This window comes from Leopardus geoffroyi, chromosome C1 (genome assembly GCF_018350155.1).
Source record: "Leopardus geoffroyi isolate Oge1 chromosome C1, O.geoffroyi_Oge1_pat1.0, whole genome shotgun sequence".
Classification (NCBI taxonomy): Eukaryota; Metazoa; Chordata; class Mammalia; order Carnivora; family Felidae; genus Leopardus; species Leopardus geoffroyi.
This window is the reverse complement of record NC_059328.1, coordinates 42,855,589-42,875,026: the sequence shown is the minus strand read 5'-3', so window position 1 is coordinate 42,875,026 and position 19,438 is coordinate 42,855,589. Positions and strand designations below refer to the sequence as shown.

Here is a 19,438-nt window from a genome sequence, read left to right as displayed (position 1 = left end):
TACTGACTGAGGATTCATTTTACCAGTCATTAAAGCCAGTAAGTCGGAGTCAGCCATCGTGATTGTGCAGTCAGCCTTCTTATCTAAAACAGATATGTAGGAAGAGAGAGGAGAAAAAGGGAGAGTATTCAGTTTCATGTGTACATTTTAGTCAAAACCCACTGACAGCAACAGATCACATCCAGTACTGGAGTAGTGTGGGCAAGAGTACTCATGTACTCTTCTGTGGCAGCCTGGTAAAAGGTGGCATAAATTACAAGCAAACTCAATATTTTACAAGAGGGAACTGATTATCATATTCATATAATGGGATACGATACAGTCATTAGATGATATGGATCTACATTTATTGACCTGAAAAAATGCTATTGTTATATTGTTCATGATACTGTTATACAAGCCAGTTGCAAAACAAACTATGAGCATGGTCTGGTTTTTGCTTCAAAACAGATATTCAGGGTGCCTGGGTGGCTCAGTCAGTTAGGCGTCTGACTCTTGATCTCGGCTCAGGTCATGATCTCACATCATGGTTCCTGGGTTCAAGCCCCAAGTCAGGCTCTGCGTTGACAGTACAAAGCCTGCTTGGAATTCTGTCTCTCCGTCTCTCTGCCCTTCCCCACTCACTCGCTCTCTCAAAATACATACATAAACTTAAAAAAAAAAAAAAAAACCCTGACATTCAATTATATACGTATATGAAGAAACATCTATAAACTTAGATACCAATATATTAATAATAGTTATTGTGGCACCCGGACTCTAAGGAGTCCCCTGTGATGCCTGCCTCTTGGTGTTCATGCCTTTGTATGCCTTTGAGTGTAGGCATGACCTGTGACTTGCTTCTAGCCAACAGTATGTGGCAAAGGAGATGGGATGTCATTCCTGTGATTTTGTTTTGTTATGTAAGATTGTCCTGCTAGCAGACTCACTCTCTCCTGCAGGCCTCAAATAAGCTAGCTGCTATGCTGTGAAGTGCATAAGCAAAGGACCACGTGGCAGGGTGCTGTGCTTTAGGAGCTGAGGGCAGACTCTGGCCCATTACCCCTAAAAAACTAAAGTTCTCATTCTCCATAGCTGCAAGGAAATGAATTCTGCCAGCAACCTGAGTAAACCTGGACACGGACCCTTCTGCAGTCAAGCCTCCAGATGAGAACCCAGCCCTGGCCAACACCTTTACTGCAGCCTATAAGATCCTATGCAGAGGACCCAACTAAGCTGTCCTCAGCCAACTCACCCATGGAAACTATGAGGTAATAAATGTGTGTGTTGTTTTAAGCTACTGAGTTTGTGGTAATTTGAGATATAGTAATAAAAAATGAGTACAGTTATCTATATCAGGGGTTATCAAACTTTTTCTGTAAAAGATCAGACACTAAGTATTTTAGACTCTGCCTAAAGCCAGTAGGTCTCTATCGCAACTCTGCCTCTGTAGCACAAAAGCTTCCATTGATAATACCTAAACAAAAGAGGTGTGGCTGTGTGCCAATAAAACTATTTCCAAAACAGGTAATAGACAGAGAAGGAGAAGATATTTGCAATTCACAGATCTGACCAAAAAACTTGTATCCAGAATATATAAAAAATTCCTCTTATTCAATTAGAAAAGTTAGATAATCCAATACCAAAACAAGCAAATAATAAACAGACACTGTACAAAAGATCTCCAAATGGCCAAAAAAGCACATGAAACTATGTTCAACTTCATTAGTCATCAGGGAAACGTGAATAAAAGCATGGGTGAGATACTACTACATACCTACTAGAATGAATGGCCAAAAAGGAAAAAAAAGACAATATCCAATGCTGATTATGATGAGGAGCAAGTAAAAGGTCAATACAATGCTGGAGGGACAGTAAAATGGAACAGCCACTTTAAAAGCCAGTCTGAAGTTTCTCAGAAGGCTAAACATACATTGCCATATGACTCAGAATCCTACTTTTAGGTGTTTACCCAAAAGAAATGAAAACGTATGTCCACACAAAAAACTTTATGTGAATGTGCCTAGTGGCTTTATTCAAATGGCCAAAACTGGGGAAAAAACCCAAATGTGCATCAACTAGTGAATGGATAAACTATTCAACAAAAAGAAACAACCCCTCTCTCCCAAAGCCTTGCAATGCCTCCAGCAACTCCACCTTTCACATCACCCACCTTCCACACAACTTGAAGTTCAAATGCGCTCTACACGGAAGCTCATTTTATACATGAAGAGCAGTCAAAGCAAAATTACGTCTATGTTTTTTCATTTTAATGATTCCCTAATGCATTAAAAAATTTTTAATCAACGGGGCACCTGGGTGGCTTAGTGGGTTAAGCATCCAACTCAGGCCCAGGTCTTGCAGTTCGTAGGTTCACGCCCCATGTCAGGTTCTGTGCTAAAGGCTCAAAGCCTGGAGCCTGCTTCAGATTCTGAGTTTCCCTCTCTCTCTCTGCACCTCCCCTGCCCACACTCTCTCTCTCTCTCTCAAAAATAAACATTAAAAACAATTTTCTAAAATTTTTTAATCAGAGGTAGTGGATTCCTAAATGATTCTAAAGCCATCTGTAATTCTCGTTGTTTTGTTCTGTTTTATCCTTCATTTCCAGCTTTGGGTGCAGGGAGGGGCAGGTGACACAAAAGATTTTTTTATTGTTGTAATCTTTTCCAATGATCAGCTGAAGATCTGCACTAGAATACAACTTATATGCCTTTTGCATTTAAAAAAAAAATTTTTTTTAACATTTATTCAATTTTGAAAGATGAAGAGAGACAGAGCATGAGCAGGAGTGGGGCAGAGAGAGAGGGGGACACAGGATCCGAAGCAGGCTCCAGACTCTGAGCTATCAGCACAGAGCCTGACACAGGGCTCAAACTCACAGACTGAGAGATCATGACCTGAGCTGAAGTCAGACACTTAACCGACTGAGCCACCCAGGTGCCCCTGCGTTTTTTTTTTTAAAGTAAGCTTCGTGCCCAGCACAGAGCCCAATGAGGGGCTTGAACTCACAACCCCCAGATTAAGACCTGAGTTGAAATCAAGACCTGAGCTGAGATCAAGAGTCCAACGCGTAACAAACTGAGCCACCTAGGAGCCCCCACTTTTGCATTTTTAAAGCCTGCTTCTTGAATTTAAGCACAGTGATAGTGTTCAAAGAGCTGCTCAGTCTGTAACACGTTTGAAAAGATGTATCTGCACTTTGAGGTCCCTTTTGAATGCCATTTGCTAGGCCTCTCAAGTGTTTTCATTGCTATGTTCAAGCGCCTCCCAAGTCCAAGATGCTGGATGCCATATGGCATGGAAAACACAAGACTTTGGGCAAAGTCTGTGGGCTTGCATTGGGGGAGGGAAGGGAACAGAATTTGTTTATTTGTCTGATTTAGAAATAAGGCATTTCAGAGAAGCCATTATTTTCTGTGTTTAAGTTAAACTGCATTTTTGTCTTTTGGTTGATATGCAATGTACTGTTCCAATATAAAACAGTAATTATTTAACCTTTAGGGAGAAAAATAAGGAAGAAACTACTGATGTTACATGCAACAACATGAATGAATCTTGGTGAAAGAAGCAGGCTTAAAAAACTATATACTGGGGCACCTGGCTGGCTCAGTCAGTAGAGTGTGTAACTCTTGATCTCAAGGTTGTAAGGTCAAGTCCCACTTTGGGTGTAGAGATTACTTACAAATGAAATCTGAAGGGGCACCTGGGTGGCTCAGTTGGTTGAGCATCCAATTCTTGATTTCAGCTCAGGTCATGATTCTAGGGTTATGGGATCAAGCCCTGCAATGGGCCCTGTGCTCTGCCCCTGTCCCCTACTCCTGCTCTCTCTCTAAAAACAAACAAACAAACAAACAGACAAACAAACAAAACCTTAAAACAAAACAAAAAACTACATACTATATGATTCCATTTATGACATTCTGGAAAAGGGACAGAAATCAGAGTAGTGGTTGCCAAGGCCTGAGGGTGGGAGAAGGGGATTGACTACAAAGGGACAGGAGAACACTTTTTGGGGTGATGGAAATATTCTATCACTTGACTTTTGGTGATGGTTACACAAATATATGCATTTGCCTAAATTGATAGAATGATACCTCTCAAAAGGGTAGATTTTATTATATTAAATTACAGCTCAATGACAGTAACCAGTACTGTCAAAAATGTGGAGCAAATAAAACTCTCATGTAATGTGGAAGGTAATGTAAAATAGCATACACACACGCGCACAAACGGGCTATATTGTACCTTATGACCTAGTATTTCTACTGGTTATATGCCAAGTGGAAATGAGTACATACATTCACTACAAGACCCATATGAAAATGTTCATAACAGCTTTATTCATAAGACCCCAGAATGGAAACATTGAAAAGATTTATCAACCATGGAATGAATAAATTCTGGGGCATTCACACAGTAAAAACAAACTACTGCTACATATAACAAATTAAAAAATCTTACGATGCTGAGCAAAAGAAGCCAGACCTAAAAGATAAATATTGTATGAGTCCATGTAAATAAATTTCCAAAATAAATACAATCAATCTATGGTGACAGAATTTGGAATAGTGGTTTCTTGTGGGAAAGGACAGTGATGACAGGGGGCATGAGAGAGACTTCCAGAATGCTAGCAACATTCTGCAGCTTGATCTGGGAGATACATATTCATCAGTAAACATTTATCAGGCTATACACTTCAGATGTATGCTTTTTATTACAAGACCTCAATACAAATTTTACACAAAACAAACAAAAAAACAGGTGGTGGGTTGGATTTGGCCCACATCATTTGTCAACCCCTGACATAGATGGTGGGATTCCAGGAGAGTAATTTTTCCATTTTGTTTCTCCGAGTCTTCTAATTTTTGTTTACACTACGTGCATATTACTTATAATAGAAAGTTTTAAAAATATTAATTTTAATATCAAAGTACAATGAATAAAAAGACTGTATAACAAAGACTCTAATATCTCATTGCTAAATCAACCATGTCTACCTTGGACAAATAAGAATTTTCAAGTACAAAAGAAAAAATTCACCCAGAAAAATATTTGCCAGCACTCAGTGTTTTAGACAATTAATATAACAATAATCCTCTAATGGCTGGCTCCTCCTCAAAGTTGGCCTCTCCCTGAAACCAAGTCATTTTCTAGCTTATTATTCTGTTTTATTTTTCTTTGTGGTACTTATCTGAAACTACCTTATTTATTTGTTTAGGTGTTTTCTGTCTGTATTTGTCCACTAGAATAAACACTTCAAGGGACAGAGCCCTTGTCAGTTTTGTTCACTGCTATATCCCCAGGTTCTTGAAGAGTGCTTGACACATAAAGGGTAATCAATAAATACTTGCTGAATAATACGTAGATTATGTAGAGTTCAAAAGATTGTCAAATCATGGCCCAATAGCTAATAAGATAATCTGTGCCTTAATAAGAGATTAGAGGATGCTATGGTCTGAATGTTCCCGCAAAACTCCCATGTTGAACTTCTAATGCCCTATGTGATGATATTAGCAGGTGGGGAGGTCAGGAGGTGGACCCTAATGAATGGGATTAATGCCTTATAAAAGTCTCCAGGGGCTAACAGTGCAGAGCCTGCTTGGGATTCTTTCTCTCCCCCTCTCTCTGCCTTTCCCCCCGCTCATGCACATGCTCTCAATCTCTCTCTCAAAATAAAATACTTAAAAATTTATTTTAAAGATTCTCCAAGGAGGCCCCCAGCCCCTTCTACTATGTGAACCCACAGCAAGAAAGCACCATCTATAAAGCAGCAAGAGGGCCTTGACCAAGGCTGACACGTTGACCTTGGACTTCCAGGTTCCAGACTGTGAAAAGGAAATTTCTGTCATTTATAAGCTACTCACTCTGTGGTATTTTGTTACAGCAGCCCAAATGGACTAAGATAGTGGTAAATTATTAAAATACAGCATGCCCATTAAATAGTTAACTATTATTATAAATAACTATTTAACTATTATTAAATAGTTTAAAACAAGATTGAAAGTTAAAAATTTTTATTATATGTGTTAGAACTCAGGGATAGCCCCTAAAAAGATTGATATTCAATGGCTATTCCATCTTTGCTTCTGACTAAATCTTCTTATTACTGGAAAAAAAAGGTGTGAAGCTTTGAAAATGAAGGGACTTACTTACAGTCTAGAAAATCTAGTTCCCATGTAGATTTATATCACCAAAGAACAGGGAGAAAGAAAGTTAGCAAATCGAGATTGTTGGACTTGATTTATAATTGGATTTGATCCTAATATTCCAAGAAAGGACTCTTAGTCATTGAAAAGTAAGTTCATAAAGTGAAGCCTGCTGCTGCTGTAATATCCGCATTTACTGAGCTTTCACTATGCTGAGCACTTCACATACATGGACTCATCTGATCTTTATAACAACCCTATAAGGATCAGAGAAGTAAAAAAAAAAAAAAAAACTTGCCCATGATCACACAACTAAATAAGAGGCTGAGCTAGATCTGAAAGCAGATTCCTGCTGCTGCTAAAGCCCACACTCCCAACCGCTAAGCGCTATGGCTTCCTATTGTTACAGGAAGGATTCAAACATTCAGTGGCTCAGTTTTAATTGAGCATTCACCAGTTTGTCAGTATCTGATGAATCTAGATACTTTCACAGTTCCCTAAGCCCTTCTTCAGTCTTAGATGAGTCCCATGTGTTCAAGCAAAACTATTATTTAATATATGTTGGGGAGGAAGCAACTGAGCACTTACTATGCTAAAGCACTTTAATGATTTATGTCATTAAATCCCCACAACAGCTCCATGGATAGAAATTATTCTCACCATTTTCTAGATGAGACAACTGGACTCAGGGAAGGTACACATCCAGTAAGTGACAGAGCTGTGGTCTGAACCCAGTTTGGGTGTCTCCAAAGGCAATGCTCTTTCTACTGTACCTTGGGGATGTGAGACTCTGAGGCCTGCTATATCGTGTGCCCCACAAAGGGGCAGGGTTGAGGACTCAAGTAGATGCTGAGAGGGCAGAATAAAGGAATGAAAGATAATGGTCAAGTTAGATTAATCAAAGATGGCTTCCTAGAGATATGCTACGTGAGTTGTTTCAAAGGAGAGAAGGGAGGGGCAGAATTCATAGACAAAGGCACCTAGGCAGGAAGAAAAGATTATGGAAAATGCGTAAAATCTAAAGGTCCTTAATGTAGTCATCTGTATAATCACTATCAAACTCTTAGAATATAAGCAAATGAAATACGTTTAAGGAAATCTTACTTTGTCAACAGTAAGTAAAACTCTCAACACTGTACATGCCAAAAAAACCTAGCAATTCTCTTTAAGATGCTAGTTCAAACTAGGACAGGTTATTAATGCTTTAACATAGCTGATCTCTAACAAATGGGCACTTGTTGGCTGATGTAATAGGAGCTGGCAATTTCCAGTGGTGGCTTTTACTGGGTAAGTCCATATTTCAACGCTACTCCTAGCTGCCAACAAGTGTCAGTTTCAGCAGAAATTACCTTGCCCCAGGGTGAAATCCCTTCAGGTCTGGGATGGGGCACCTAATATGGGGAGAATTCACTGCCAGAGTACACAGGTAGTAAGGTTTTTTTAAATTATGCAATAGCTTTCCATAAGCATATAATCTTTCATGACAAACAATGATAACAAAATACAGGAGAAATTTTTTAAATATCACCTTATCACCTGCCTGGGCATATCAAAATATAATCCTGAAATAGCTATTTTCCAAAAGTTCTTTTTATTTCTACAAGCTTAAATCTGGATGAAGCATTTAGTTTTTCTTCCTATACAACATAAGAGTGGCAGCTCATAGAATCCAAACACATCATTATTTTTCTGCCTACTCATTTTGAGGAAAAAAAAGGGACTATATATAATTCAAAAACTTTCCACAATGCCACCATGCTGCCTGCACAAGATGCTCTTACTACTGCCTCAGTTCTTCCATCATGAATCTCTAGTTGATTCCTTATTCAACAGTGCTACTCTTAACATTTTCTCCTGTCTCCAAGTTCTAAACTTTATTCCAAGAGCTCTGCCAACCTCCTTTCTACCTCAAAATGCCCCTGAATATTTACCCTCTCAGAGAAGGAAGTATCCATCCCTCCTTGCTGCTTGCTAAAGCTAACCTTCCTTCCTCCTGTGCTCTTGATGTCATCTACTCCTCCAGGACCTTCCTCAATAAGGTACTAGTAAGGAAACTCTCCCATCTTTGATAGACTTCCTTCTCCTACACAGCTTCCAGGTCTCATCAATTTCACCCCAAATATCCCTGGCAACTACAACATAACATTTTTTTTTCTCACTGTCAACACTGAGGCTCTTCTTTTTGCTCAGATGGTAGCAACATCCATCCTCCCAATTGCTCTCTCTACCTCTGATTTCTCCCTTTGCAGTTTGTCAGATCTAATGCACCAGCTTCATCCTCTAAAGCACAGCCCTAACTTTCACTTTCTTACTTAAAAAGCTTTAATTGGATTGATTATATATCAAGTCACTTTCAAAGTTCATAGCATGGTATTTGAAGCTCTCCAGAAAGGTAGTCTCCATCCATCAGATTTCTTAAGTACACCAGGCTCTTTCCAACGGGAGGCATGTAACATACAATACAACATACAAAATGTGACCTGCTGAATACGTACTATGCATCATTCATTCTGTTCATTGAATGTTCATTTTTAAATTACATCATTCATTCTGCTGTTCATTTTTAAATTAAATTAAAACTACCTTGGTTTGTGAACATAATTCATTCCAGAAACATGCTTTTAATCCAAAGCACTTGTATATCAAAGAGAATTTCAAGAATCACTGGCTTAGTTGTAATCATGTGATATTTGGCCTCACATACTACTTGTATTGCAAGACATTGCTTTATCAAGTTAAAATTTACTAGAAATGTTTGCTCATCTTACAGTACAGTCACAGATCAAGTTACTTGCCATCCAAGGTTTTACTGTATTTATTTATCAAAGACCAACCATGTATCAGATACTCTTGTAGGCAATGAGGATGCAGCAGTGAACCTAACAGTCAAAAAGCTCTATCATGCAGCTTATAATTCAAGTGGGAGAGATGGACAATAAGCAAATAAGTAAAATATTATATGGTATATCAGATGGCAGTAAGTGCTATAAATAAAAATAAGGAACTGGAGAGTGTTATGCTAAGTGAAATAAGTCATACAGAGAAAGACAGATACCATATGTTTTCACTCTTATGTGGATCCTGAAAAACTTAACAGAAGACCATGCGGGAAGGGAAGGGGGGAAAAAAAAAGAGAGGGAGGGAGGCAAACCATAAGAGATTCTTAAAAACTGAGAATAAACTGAGGGTTGATGGGGGGGAGGGAGGGGAAAGTGGGTGATGGGCACTGAGGAGGGCACCTGTTGGAATGAGCACTGGGTGTTGTATGGAAACCAATTTGACAATAAATTTCATAAGAAAGAAAGAAAAGAAAGAAAAGAAAGAAAGAAAGAAAGAAAGAAAGAAAGAAAGAAAGAAAGACAGGAAAGGGCAAGAGGAAATGGTAACAGGTATGAAGTATGGTTAGGGAAGGGGCTCACTGAGAAGGTGACATCTGGGCAAAGATCCAAAGAAAATGAGGGAACAAGCCATGAGGATATCTAAGGGGAGACGAGTCCAGGCAGAGGGAACAGAGTAGAAAGCCCCTGAACTGGGAACACCCGCATGTCAACAATGGCAATGAGTATCCTTCCTGTATGACTGGAGCAAAGTGAGGGAAAGTGTAGTAGAACAGAGAAAACGGAGGCTAGATCATGTGGTGCCAGTGTAAGAACTCTGGCTTCTACTGAGTGAGCTGAAAGCCTTTGGATGGTTTTGAGCAGAGGAGGGTCACAATCTAACTCAAGTTTTTAAAGGATCACTCCAGGGTGCCTGGGTGGCTCAGTCATTTAAGCATCCAACTCTTGATTTCAACGTTTGTGAGAATGAGCCCTGAGTCAGGCTCTGTGCTCTCAGCTACCAGATAGCTGATAGCATAGGGCCTGCTTGAGATTTTCTCTCTCCCTCTCTCTCTGTTCCTCCCCTGCTCATGCTCTGTCTCTCTCTCAAAAATAAATATTTAAAATAGTAATAATAACAATAGCAATAAAAATAATAAATAAAATGATCACTCCAGCTGGTATGTGGAGAAGAACCTGTAGGCAGCAAGGTTAGAAACAGGGAGACCAAGCAAAACAATGATGGAAGCTTAGACCAAGAATTTGCTGATGGATCAGACTGTGGAGTGTGAGAAAAAGAGGAGCCAATGATGACTCCAAGGTTTTTGAACCGAAGAACTGCTAGGACAGAGAAGCAATTTTTACGGAGATGGGTTGATGGTGAGAGGAATACATAATTAAAGGCGAGTAGGAGGAAATCAGGAGTTCAGCTTTTTTTTTTTTTTTTTCATTTTTTAAATGTTTATTTATTTCAGAGAGAGAGAGAGAGAGAGACAAAGCATGAGAGGGGGAGGGGCAGAAAGAGAGAGAGACACAGAAGCAGGCTCCGGGTTCTGAGCTGTCAGCACAGAGCCCCGTGCGGGGCTCAATCTCATAGACTGTGAGATCATGACCTGAGCTGAAGCTGGATGCTTAACCAACTGAGCCACCCAGGTGTCAGAAGTTCAGTTTTATACATGTTAGCTTTGAGATACCTACCAAGTATCCAAGTAAACTTGTCAGTTAGATATACACCTTGGAGTTCAGTGGATGAGTCCATGGTGAAGATATCTGGGAGTTATCAGTATAGGGATGGTTTTAAAAGAATGAGACTAGAGATCCCCAGGGAGTGAATGGAGACAGAACTGAGCCTTGGAGCACTCTAATGTTTAGAAATTTGGAGATGAGAAAATAGGAAGAGAGGCCAGGAAGGAACAGGCAGTGGATAAGAGGAAAGCCTAGAAGTGTAATATCATGAAGACTGAGAACCACTCAAGTTAGTAATATGGTGGTCACTGGTGACCTTGACAAGAGCAGCTTTGAAATAGCGATGAGGATACAAGCTGACTGGAGTGGGTTCAAGAAAGACTGGGATGAGAGGAAGTGGAGGTAGTGATTGGGTATAGACAGAACTTTCAAGGCCATGTAACCACACACTACCACATGTGCTTTATAGGATAATTAAAAGATAGTTCTCTTAATCTTTGCATCAACCTTATGAAATAGGTACCATTTATTATTCCCATTTAGAGATCAGAAAACCAAGGCTCAGAAAAGTTAAATAACTTGTCCAAAACCACAATCTGTGAGTGGTAAGGCCAGGATCCCAACACTAGTTTGTCTAATTCTAAAGCCTAAGATTGTCAACTCCGTGATGGAGCCTCCCAATCTTTGGGAGGAGGCAGCTGTGACATATTCCTGTTCTCAAGGATTCACTGGTTCTTCAACAAGGTCCTATATTTCTATAGCCAACCCTTTTAGGAAACACCAAAGCAGACCCCTATTTTCCCTTGTGAACTTGTCAGTGCTCCTGTAAATGAAGTCATTACTTCACTGACCTGAGTTAGGAAGCACTGATCCTTTGCCATTCTTCACATCCACCACCCAGGTGGCTTCTTTACCCCCAGGGCCATCCTTCACCTTGAAGGCAAAAATACCACCAATTTTCTTCACAAACTGTTCCCCTTCCTGTAAAGAAAAAACAAACAAACAAACAAACAAACAAACTCTGGGAGTTATATGTTCGTTTCTCTGGCTTTTTCCCCAAATGAAATGTTTAAATAGATATATGATGTGAACAGCCAGGCCTGCCGCAATCCCCAAGCTCCCTTAGGATCTTTTACCCAGAAAAATCTGAAAGGCAACAGGCAACAACTCCCTCATCTGCCAAATCCTTTGTTGACAATGGCTTTCTGGATACAACTGGTGGAAGGAAAGGGAGGATGGGGGTGGGCACAGTAGCATGTTCTACTGAAGCAGCTTTCCTTTGTCATAGTTTCAGAAAGATTCACTCTGGCCTGCCTAAATACTGGACCCCCCACCCCACCCCCAGTCTCTCTCTCTTTTTTTTTTTTTTTGCAGATAAATTCCTTTACATGTGTTTCTGGTTTTCCACACTTAGAACTTAAACATAACTGGTTCTGAAAGCAAAGTCTTTTTGGGTGGAGGGGTCAACTTATTTTCTGGGTTAGTATAGAGAATTATACAAGTAATATGTCAACCACCAATTACTTTTGGATCTTGGGGGAATGAAGCTGGAAAGTTATTTTAAGTTATTTTAAGTTACATTTAGGAGAAATTATTAATGACAATAATAATCTTTTCAGGGCTATAAAGTTTTCAAGTGCTTTCATATACATTATTTCCTTAATCTCCATAAACCCCTGTAAGTAGTTGGACAGGTACTAATATCAGCTCATTGAAAAGAAAAAAACAACTGAGATTCATAAGGGTTAAGAACACGTCAGACTATGCTCTATCTGGCTGCTGAGTAATCCACCTAATATAACTCATCTAACATTAACATAAGCCATCTAACACATCCAAGTGGAATTTCTTAAATGTGGCTCCCCATACCCTATAGGATGAAGTCTGTCTTTATGTATCACTCAAAACTCTTCAAAATCTGAGGGATGTTTATCTGTTCTTAGCTTCAGATACTTTCTCATTCTCCTCAGTCTTCATGTTCTAACAATACTGATCATCCTGAATTCCATAACCACATGTGCCTCCATGCCTTTGCTCATGCCCCATCCCAGCTCACTCACCTCCTCCTAGTCACATTCTCACACTAACCTCATCAAGTCCCTGCTCACTTGCTAATTCTTCTGGGAAGGCGTTTCTGTCTCTACTGGACACTTTGATAGCCCTTTGCCCAATGCATCCATAGTTCTAGTTAAAGCAGTTATTTTTTTTCCCCTGGGAAAATTTTTCCATGTTTATCTTCCCACTAAACGCTGTTCCCTGAGGGGCAGGGACATATGGCTAGTAAATTGCACGACCAGAACTCAATCCCAGTTTGGTTTAATTCTAAATTCAAGGCTCTTGTCGTTTGACCATACTATATTACAAAGTAGGTTACATCAATATTTCCAACTTTAGCCTATGAAAGCAGTTTCTGTCTCCATAAAGGAATTTTTTAAAAGCAAGTTCAAGTCTTCTCCACATTCCTTGAGATCTTTTATCTCTCAAGTTTCTGTGAAAACAATCTAGAAGAGGGAGTTAATAATCCTGATATAGTGGGCCACCCAAGAGCCAGGTTTCCCTTGGGGCCAACAGCTCATGAATGACTATTTCCAGGTGCATCCATGCCATCTGCTTGCATAATGCCTCAGGAATAGAGCTATGACAGACACCAACAAGTCAGAGCAGGAAAACCCCAGCAAACATTTAGGAATTCTACCTAACATACTTGGAGAGAAATTCCACCTGCCTCCTTAAAACAGATGTAGATTGATTTTGCACTTGTTGTTACTTTTAAGAATCAACTGATCCTCTGATAAAATAACATTTTTCACTGAAGAGGACGTGAGACAGTAAGGAAATGGACAAGGAGAGAGTTAAAAGGGAGAAAATACACATTTTGTGAAACTAAAGATCATTAATACTAAGAAAGTTCTAAGTGTGTCCTTGAGTGAAGAAAAGTACCTCTTTCTGAGTAGGCAAAAGGTCAAGGAGTAGGGCCTGTCTCAAACTTAACTGGAACAAAAAGTTAAGACAGAATTCAAAGAAGGGCAACAGGGTATTGCTAACAACGACAAAAGTGGAAATAAAATCTCTTGCCAGACTTCCTTTGCTAATGCAGAAAATGCATGAATTGACAAAAGATTTCAAGACTTTCACTCTTTCTAGTCCTTACAAACATTTAGGAAACTTACAATCGTGGGAAGGAAACAAGGGGACAAAGTCCATGCAAGTGAGGTTATGGAGGGAGGAGAAAAGGATTAAAATGGGAGCAGGAGGAATACATTTGCAAAGTTAAAAGAAGATGGAATAAAAATGGAAAAACAGCACTGGTTTGTTCATCTCAATAATGAAGTATTCAGTGACTGACATATAGCCATACCAGATACTCTCTAATTATTTTTATTTGATTTTTTTGACAGAATAAAGTTGGAAAAAATGGGGTAACTTGGCAGAAGCAATTATCTGATGGATTGCTCTGCAGGCAAATATTGGTGGCAAGAAAAAAAAATTCAAGTTGAACCCTTATAGAGTCCAACTTTAGTTTAGTGGACATACAGAATGAAAGAAATTAAACAGTAATGAGAGGGGGGCCTCAGAGCTGGCTCAATCAGTAGAGCATGCAACTCTTAATCTCAGGGTCGTGAGTTCGAGCCCTATATTGGGGGAAGAAATTGCTTTAAAAAAAAAACAATAATAAGATATTTTTTCCTATTAGATTGGTTTTTATAAACGAGCCAACATAGCACTAGAGAAGGTGTGAAGAAAAAACAGTCACACCCACGAACTGTTGTTTGTAAATTAGTGCCCTCTTTTTGGTCAGTGGATAGGTTGGCAATATATACCAAAATGCAAAATAGATATCCAAACCAATAATTTCCCCCTTTAATTATTTATGCTAAAGTGATCATGGTGTCAAGTACTTATTTTTTTAACTTAAAAAAATGTTTATTTTTGAGAGAGAAGGAGACGAAAAGCAGGGGAGGGGCAGAGAGAGAGGGAGACACAGTATCTGAAGCAGGTTCTACACTGACAGCAGAAAGCCCGAGCAGGGCTCGAACTCACAAACCATGAGATCATGACCTGAGCCGAAGTTGGTCCCTTAGCTGACTGAGCCACCCAGGCACCCAGCATTATGTATTTAAAGATGAGTTAAAAAGGGAAATTTACTATACCACTCACTATTTTACTTGCAAAATTTAAATACAACCAATGTTCATCATAAGAGACTAGTTAAATAGATGATACATAAATTCAAAAGTGCACTAGGTGGCCATTAAAACTAATGGTAAGGATTTATATGTATGGGCATGGAACACACTGTTAAGAGAAAAAAGCGGGTTATAAAACAGGTATTTCCCCCCACCCCCCGCCACCCCATGCAGGTATATCCCCACAAGATGGTGGCAAGACAGGTCTGCGGCTCCTGGGCTGGTGCCTGCCTGCTCAGAACCGGCAAACCTTGCTCTCTGTCTACCTCTGGAAGGTTGTTGATCATGAAAATCTTAGAAATACAGGGACCTTTGTCAAAACACCAGTCACACTGACTCTTTTCCCACCCACAGTTCAATCAATCACTTTAGATGTTAATAAGTTCTTTGTGCTACAATAAGGAGGAGAAATGCACAATGTATGCCTTTCACACTGTAGCATGAATGAAATACACAGTTTAACTTTTCTGAATCCTTTTATTTCAACCCACTTTGGTCACCTTAATGGATGTTTAATTAGAACTGTGTGGCTGTGGCTATAGCTGTGCCTTATTGGTCTGAAACTTAATATCAGTAATGATATCCCAAGATGCCTTTAGTTTTGAAACAATGAAGTAAATATATAATTCCATCTAAAGAGAATAGCTCTCAAAGAAAAAAAAGAGAGAGAGAGAGAGAATAGCTCTTTTTGAAAAAAGTTAGTTAAATTGCCTTAGTGTGATTAGTATCTATTAAGAACTAATTATTGTACATAAAAATAGATTTGTATACAGAGTATAATTTAAAAAACCCAACACATATTGTATGTTCCTAGTTATGTAGCACTGTATAACATAGAGAGATGTCTGAAACAATGTCAATCACTGTTAACATTTTAGTGAACTCGAAGTAATGGAATTGCAGGGGATTTTTAATTTTTTTTTTTTTAATGTGTGTATTTTTGAGAGAGACAGAGAATTGGCTGGGGGAGGGACAGAGAGAGAGGGAGACACAGAATCAGAAGCAGGCTCCAGGCTCTGAGCTATGAGCACAGAGCCCAATGCAGGGCTCGAACTCACAAACCATGAGATCATGACCTGAGCCAAAGTCGGACACTTAACTGACTGAGCCACCCAGGCACCCCTGGAAATGCAGGGGATTTTTAATTTTTGTTTTCTATATATAGTGTGAATTTCTTTTAAATTAGCATTATTTTTACAAGAAAAACCTACTTTGAAAAAGCTCAAGCACAAAAGATTTATTTTTAAAAAGAGTTTTGTTATTAGGCACATTTAAAGATACACTTTATTATTCTTTCTGAGGCACCTGGATGGCTCAGTCAGTTAAGCATCTGACTCTTGATCTTGCTCAGATCATGATCTCACAATTGATGTGATCAAGCCCCATGTCAGACTCTGTGCTGCCAGCACAGAGCCTGCTAGGGATTCTCTCTCTTCTTCTTTTTAGTTCAGAAAGAAATCACACCAAAATAAATTAGAATCTCTTTACATACGAACTTTGTCCAAAACTATTATTTCCCCGAAAAAGAAAACTGAGTGACAAGGATATTATTAGCCTTTCCTCTACAGTTCAGATTTTAACAGAATTTTACCATAGGTTCTTTATATTACTCAAGTTTGGAGATTTACACATCTCTGAAATACAGTCTTACCAGAATTAAGAAGAAACTATAATAGACACTCAGGAATCTAAAATACATGCAAGGGGTGCCTGGGTGGCTCAGTTGGTTAAGCTTCAAGTCTTGATTTTGGCTCAGGTCATGATCCCAGCATCCTGGGATCAAGCTCCACATTAGGCTCTGCAGTGAGCATGGAGCCTGCTTGAGATATTCTCTCTCTTTCTCTCTCTCTCTCTCTCTCTGTCTCTGTCTCCCCCCCTTCTGCCCCTCTCTCCCGCTTGTGCTCTCTCTCTCTCAAAATAAATAAAACGAAACAAAAAAAAGAAAAAAAGTCTAAAATACACTCAATACTTGACAGTATCATATAAATTTTCAACTTGTACCCTTTCATGGCGACAACTCTCTAGGCTCTAGGCTCAAGGTCCTCCCAGTAGTATTTTATACAAATCTTACTTACCTCTTCAAGTTTCTTCTCAATCTCCTTAAAGACAAGATTTGCCTTAAATCCATCAAACGCAGAGCTAGTTGGAGCAGCCTCAATTTGATGAGTTCTAAAAGAACTGGAGAAAAGAAATCAATTTCAACGCATGCAGTCATGCAGATATTAGGTTTTTCAATAGTTAACAATAGTAATTTTCAAAAGTCCTAAGAACAGAGATGTTGTGGCTCTTACCAAAGAAAACCATAATTAAGCCCATAAAATAATTAAGCTTTTCTTCCCATTTTTCTACAAATATTTAGTGCTCACTAGGTGGTAGGCACTGCCCTTAAAAATACATAGACCAAACTGGGAATGCAGGCTGGTGCAGCCACTCTGGAAAACAGTATAGAGGTTCCTCAAAAAACTAAAAATAGAACTACCCTATGACCCAGCAATTGCACTACTAGGCATTTATCCAAGGGATACAGGTGTGCTGTTTTGAAGGGACACATGCCCCCCATGTTTATAGCAGCACTATCATCAATAGCCAAAGTACGGAAAGAGCCCAAATGTCCATCAATGGATGAATGGATAAAGAAGATGTGGTAAATATACACAATGGAGTATTACTCCGGTAATCAAAAAGAATGAAATCTTTCCATTTGCAACTGCGTGGATGGAACTGGAGGGTATTAGGCTAAGTGAAATTAGTCAGTCAGAGAAAGACAAAAATCACATGACTTCATTCACATGAGGACTTTAAGAGACAAAACAGATGAACATAAGGGAAGGGAAACAAAAATAATATAAAAACAGGGAGGGGGACAAAACAGAAGAGACTCATAAATATGGAGAACAAACTGAGGGTTACTGGAGGGGCTGTGGGAGGGGGGATGGGCTAAATGGGTAAGGGGCACTAAGGAATCTACTCCTGAAATCATTGTTTCACTATATGCTAATTTGGGTGTAAATTTTAAAAAATAAAAAATAAAATTAAAAAAAAAATACATAAACCAAAGAAACCTACCCTCATGAAGCTAGTTGGGGAGAGAGATAATGAACAAGCAAAAAAATGTGAAATATAGTTACTATGAAGAAAATAAAGCAGGTCAAGAAGATATAAATAAATTATATATGTGTGTGTTGGGTGTTCTATTTTAGATAGTCTGGTCAGATAGGCCTCTCTGAGGGGGTGATATTTAAATTAGGTTGTAAATTTTGTAAATGAGCTAGCCATGTAAAGATAAACTGGACTATTCAAGCAGCCTCCTAACCATTTTCCCCACCTCTGTTCTCGCCTCCCGCCTCCCCAATTCATTCTGCACACTGTTGTAAGAACTATCACCAAGCAACCTACAGTTGACCCTTGAACAATGTGGGAATTAGGGGTGCTGACCCCTGTGCAGTTGAAAATTCTCCAGAGCTTTTGATTCCCTAAAAACTGAACAACTACTAAGAGCCTATTGTTGATCAGAAGCCCTACCTATAACGTAAAAGGTCAGTTAACACATATTTTGTATGTTATATGTATTATGTACTGTATTCTTACAATAAAGTGAGCTACAGAAGAGAAGGTGACATTAAGAAAATCCTAAGATGGAGCACCTGGGTGGTTCATTCGGTTAAGCGTCCAACTTCGGCTCAGGTCATGATCTCACAGCTTGTGAGTTCAAGCCCCATGTCAGGCTCTGTGCTGACATGACAGCTCAGAGCCTAGATTCTGCTTTGGATTCTGTGTCGCCCTCTCGCTCTGCCTCTCCCCTGCTTACACTCTGTCTCTCTCAAAAATGAATATTTTTAAAAATTAAAAAAAAATAAAATCATGAGGAAGATGGAGCACCTGTGTGGCTCAGATGGTTAAATGTCTGACTCTCAGTTTCAGCTCAGGTCATGATCTCAGTTTTGTGAGTTCGAGGCCCACGACAGGCTCTGCACTAACGGTGAGAAGTGATGGTGGTCTGAACCCCAGTGAAGGCAGTCTGCCAGTGGAAATGGAGAGAAGGAAGTGCATTCAGATACATTTTAGAGACAGAATTGATTGGCTTTGCTACCAAAGAGTAATGAGGAGGATCTAAGGGTGGGGGAAAAGGACACGAATATTCAGGTGTTCCTGAATAACTGAGGGGGCAGCGGTGCCACATACGTGCCACATACGGATAAAAGGAAGAAAGCAGTGGAAGTAGAGGGGATCGAAGTTGCATTTTAGACACATGAAGTAGGAGATGTCTGTGAGACAAAAAGGCAGTTGGATATGAGAATCTGGAGCTCAGAGGAGAGGTTGAGGCTGGATATAAAATGGGAATAACTATCAACATAATCAAAGTATTTAAATCCATGGGAACTGATAAGCTTCCCTTGAGGGAATTATAGACAAAGAAGAAAGGCCAGGACAACATCCTATGGAACTCCATTATTTAGAGAAGAGGAAGCAGCAGCCAATGATATAAGAGGTGTTGCAGAAGGTGAGAAAGGAGAAAGAACTGGGGAGGGAGGAGTAAACCATGTCAAATGCTGCCAAAGGTCAAATACCCACTGGATTTGGCACCATGGAGAGTAAAGGTGACTTTGACAAAACAATCTGAAGA

At 39.4% G+C, this 19,438-nt stretch overlaps 1 protein-coding gene across 2 annotated transcripts in view; it reads right to left on the bottom strand.

The window, feature by feature from the left end:
- The window catches only part of SCP2 (sterol carrier protein 2), a 127,623-nt gene that overhangs the window by 4,506 nt on the left and 103,679 nt on the right, over positions 1-19,438 (bottom strand). For both annotated transcript variants that reach the window (XM_045477441.1, XM_045477442.1), the window contains exons 13-15: positions 16,890-16,983; positions 11,479-11,608; positions 4-83 (exon numbers count right to left, since the gene is read on the bottom strand). In XM_045477441.1, coding sequence (XP_045333397.1) covers positions 4-83; positions 11,479-11,608; positions 16,890-16,983 — 304 coding nt within the window. The remainder of the gene's footprint in view (positions 1-3; positions 84-11,478; positions 11,609-16,889; positions 16,984-19,438) is intronic.